The 4673-nt window shown below is 37.8% G+C and overlaps 1 protein-coding gene across 1 annotated transcript in view; it reads right to left on the bottom strand.

Annotated features, from left to right (window-relative positions):
- Window positions 1–496: 496 nt before the first annotated feature.
- The window catches only part of LOC107587394 (multiple epidermal growth factor-like domains protein 9), a 17973-nt gene continuing 13796 nt past the window's right edge, over window positions 497–4673 (bottom strand). The window contains exon 2 of the mRNA XM_016275183.1: window positions 497–841. Coding sequence (XP_016130669.1) covers window positions 555–841 — 287 coding nt within the window. The 3' untranslated portion in view covers window positions 497–554. The remainder of the gene's footprint in view (window positions 842–4673) is intronic.

The raw sequence follows: 4673 nt of genomic DNA, 5'->3' as shown, positions 1-4673 counted from the left end.
CTTAGGAATGCAATGGCCAATCAGAGGCATTCAGATGAGTCATCGTTGAAACAGATCAGTTTTGTTAAGTGTGCGCACGTTCGCTGACTGAATTCCGTACTCTTGCGAATTCTCTCATCATAAACAACAAAGCACAGATGGACGTACAATGTAAGTAAGAGATTCATTTCACAGTGCATACAGTTTCAGTGATTATAACGATAGTTTTGTTTTTTTGAGAGTGCTTAAACTCGCGATAGATCAGTGTTAGTGATAATGTCACTTTCTATATATAATTTATTCACTATTTGAATAACCGTGGAAAGAAAACGTTATATAATTATCAATTTCTAACATTTTTATTAAATTGTAATCACGTTAAATACAAACTCAGTCCCATTAAACATTTTTTTTAGCCTACATGACACCCATGTCTGGTCCTTGCCTAAAAAGACGGGTTTACGATGTTTAATACATTTGGCTGCTTTTAGCTTTACCCTGGAGTTGGTTTACCCTCCGCCTATGGGCACAGCCCTAATTTACCCAACTGCAGCCAAAAATCACTAGAGGTTTTACTACTGCAGGCTCTCACCTGTAGGAGTGCAGTTCCTGGCTAGTGCGTCCCCTGTAAAGCCCTCTGCGCAGCGCTCGCAGTGCAGCCCCGTAGTGTTGTTGATGCAGCTCAGGCAGTGGCCTGTGTCCGGGTGACAGATCTGAGGGGATATGTGGGGGTCTCCGTTCCCGCTGCAGTTACAGGGAAGGCAGATGCTGTCGGCATTGTAGAAGCCATCACTACACTGCTCACAGTTGGGACCCTGGTACTCTGGCTTGCACTGGACACAGAAAGGCTGGCCGCTTGAGTCTAAATGCATATAGACAAAAAGAACGTTTAAGGTTATAGACTCGATTCACTCTGTCAAAACAGGATGAATTAGTAACCAGACAAGAGCTTATTAAAATATCTTAGTACAGTAGAGGAAATTTTCACTGAAATAACCAAAGGGCTTCTGCTATGACAAAGGCATTTGAAGACCCAGACTTTGTTTCATTTGGCCACCAGATGGCAGAATCTTTTAAGGATGTTGAGGACAGCCTGAAGGGAAACTGAGGTCTTTGTTTATACTAGGCTGTATTCAGTTATAGTCAGATTAACTTTTAACCTCCAATCATTTTGTAAATGTGTTAGGTGAGATTTTCTTTCTTTTGCATTTGATTGCAGACCAAGAAATCAAACAACAGGCAAATCCGGCCTATGAAAAGGGCTGATGTTTTCTTGAGCTTAAATTAAAAAAATGTGAAGACACTCTTCCCCATGCACACATACACACACACACACACACACACACACACACACACACACACACATGCACACACACACGCACACACACACACAAACTACTGCCTAAAGTCAAAAGCACATTTGCTTCAAAACCTGCTTTTCTTGAGGATGACACATACTGCAGATAAACATCTTTCTTTTGTCTGATAACATGACTGATGTTTGTCACATCAAAGACTGAAAAAATAGTATAAAATATTTGAGAAATTTCACATTTGCCAAGATAATGTGATGAATGCATACTGTAAATGTAATTTTTCCATTTCTAGTGCAGTTAAGAACACAAAAATGTTAATGAACTTTTAACTGTTCTATATTCATAGGACAGAAATGTCACATGAAGGGTGGATACTGAAAGTAGACATACAGTGGGACCTGCCACTGCAATTAGACTGCTTGCAACTAAATAACTCATAAAATCAGCATGATGATTATATGACTGCTGGGAAAGTACTGAGGAACTACTGAGAAATGTATAGTGCATTGTATGTGTTTTCTAAAGTACTTGCAATTACAATGCAACTGACAGATTATTTTCAAGAGCAATATCACATTGTGGGACATTTCGGTGTCTGACACTAAGGAAATTAGTTGTCACCTACTGCTCATATAAAGTGATTACTGGGGAGAAAAAGTAGAGATGATCCAAAAGAGGCACTTTTTAAAATCATTTAAAATCTCTTATGATCAACAAGGCTGTATTTAATCAAAAATACAGCAAAAACAGTAATATTGTAAAATATTATTACAATTTAAAATAACTATTATATTTTAAAATGGCAAAGCTCTATTTTTAGCAGTGTCACATAATCCTTCAGAAATCATTCTAATACGCTGATTTGGTGCTCAAAAATGATTTCTTATTATTATCAAGGTTGAAAACAGTTGCGCTGCTTAATATTTTTGTAATACACTTTTTCTTCAGTATTCATTAATGAACAGAAAGGTCCAAAGAACATTATTTATTTGAAATAGAAATCTTTTGTCTTTACTGTCATTTAGATTCTTTGCTAAATAAAAGTATTGATTGAAGAAATGACAACAAACGTCCTAACTACATACATGCAAAAAATATATAAACTATAGTGAAATACACAGAACATTAAGATATTACTTTTGAGATATTCAAGAAAATATTCGGAGAGGTGTGAATGGAGGTATCTTTCAACTGATATAAATAATTGAAATAATTTATTTTTTCATTTAATGTTCTGTTACATCTACTTTCTAAAGCCCCTCCAAACTTTAGACAGATCAAATAATGGCTTTGTTTCCCATGAAACCTGACAAATAATGACTGACAGCTGCTTAGGAACAGACATTTACACCGGTATTTACATATTCATGAGACACTCTGTAACAGAGACCTGCAAAAACAACCTAATTAAACCAAGGAACACAATATGGTTAAATATGTACAGTACTGATAGATTAAGACTTCCCGGAGCTGTCACAAGAGAGTTGAATAATTCCACATTTCAAAAACTCATCCCCCTAGTTCATCAAACAATAAGCACTACAACAACTACATGAATTTATAATGGCAGATGTGAGAGCTTCATCTGTGCCTGTCAATTTTGCTCCACTTACAGGGTCTCACCAAATCATGTGTGTGTTTTTGATTTAACAATTCACAACAGAAAGTGTCAAGGCCATGTCACGGTAACAATAGGAGGTACTAATAATGGCTTGTTCACTGTTTAGGACAATTGATTTCACTCAGTAACTGAGACAGCATACATTTGGACAGTGCTACATGGACAAACAAAGAATCACTGAAGCGAAGCAAATCCAGCCATTTATAGAGATTAAATCACTGTCTTCAGAGTGTTTGCTGTACAAGACTTGAATTCAGAAAAGCAACTTCAAAATCTTTTTTTCCCCCCCCCGATGCAGATGGAAACGTTCATCAAACTTAAAACACAGATGCTTCAGATACTGCAGAAGGGGTCAATACAGCATTACTAACTACAAGACACAATGGCTGCTGTATGACACCTATCTAATGTGTATATCACTGCACCCATCAAGGCCATTATCCATATTTTCTATGCTTCATCAAACTTAAAACACAGATGCTTCAGATACTGCAGAAGGGGTCAATACAGCATTCCAGCGGAACTACAAGACACAATGGCTGCTGTATGACACCTATCTAATGTGTATATCACTGCACCCATCAAGGCCATTATCCATATTTTCTATGTCAGGGACTATACAATGAAAATGTGTCCTTGAATCATTTATTTATTTATGAATCATTACGTAGTAGCCATTTTATAGAAACATTTGGGCACTCAGGGTCATACTGTATTGTAAATAAAGTTATGGCCTAAATTTAAGAGGAGAGCAAAGAAATAAAAATTGTAAAAAAAAAATTAAGCATTAAAAGAATTTGGTCTAAAAATGGAGCGTACTTTACTAATAAAGCTAGCTAACATAAACATACTTAAAGGGGTCATAGGATGCTACATGCACTTTTACAAGTAGTTTGAACTGAAATGTGTGTTGGCAGTGTTTGTACACAACCACCCAGTGGCGGATTAAGACTCTTCGGTGCATACATATGCTACATATAGTTTTGTGAGGATTTGAACTGAAAATAAAACTTACAAACTCACTCGTTTACACTTTGCCCCTTTCTTGATTGCCAATGGCTGCAAAGTACAACGTGAAAGTGCAAGGCTGACGCTCCGTAGCGGATTCACACATCCATGAGCGAGGCATTTCAGTTGATGAGACGGGAGTTGCGCGACAGCATGCTCCTAGAATCTGTTTGAGTAATATATGGCTGTCGAAACAAAAGCGCACGGGTTCACCCAGTAGGATAGCCTATGTGTGAATCTGGCGATAGATCGCGCATCCTCTGTTTCAAGCATGAGAAAAAAAAACAACCTTTTAACAAAACTTTCAGAGAACTTAGTACGTTTTGATGAAAGGGTAGCCTATGTAAGTAGGATAGCCTATGTGTGAATCTGGCGATAGATCGCGCATCCTGTGTTTCATGCATGAGAAAAAAAAAAACCTTTTAACAAAACTTTCAGAGAACTTAGTACGTTTTGATGAAAGGGTAGCCTATGTATAGGCCATGGCTAGATAGACGTTTGAGAATACATCGCTTGTTTTACCGCAGAACATTTATTTGCGTGGTGCCCCCCTAGACGTGGTGCCCCTTGGCACTTGCCCAATTGCCCATATGGTTAATCCGCCTATGCAGCCACCCTATAATGATAAAAATCCACCCAGTGTTTTTAAAAAAAAATCTGGTTAAATGTTTTTCCCTTTCTCAAATCGAGCCGATCTCAGATGCCTGTCTGTGTGACGTCACACAGACAGGCCCCTCCCCCGATAGTTT

Source organism: Sinocyclocheilus grahami, unplaced genomic scaffold, assembly GCF_001515645.1.
Source record: "Sinocyclocheilus grahami isolate Dianchi unplaced genomic scaffold, SAMN03320097.WGS_v1.1 scaffold92.1, whole genome shotgun sequence".
Lineage (NCBI taxonomy): Eukaryota > Metazoa > Chordata > Actinopteri > Cypriniformes > Cyprinidae > Sinocyclocheilus > Sinocyclocheilus grahami.
Note: the sequence above shows the minus strand (reverse complement) of the source record. Positions and strands in the feature narration are given on the sequence as shown.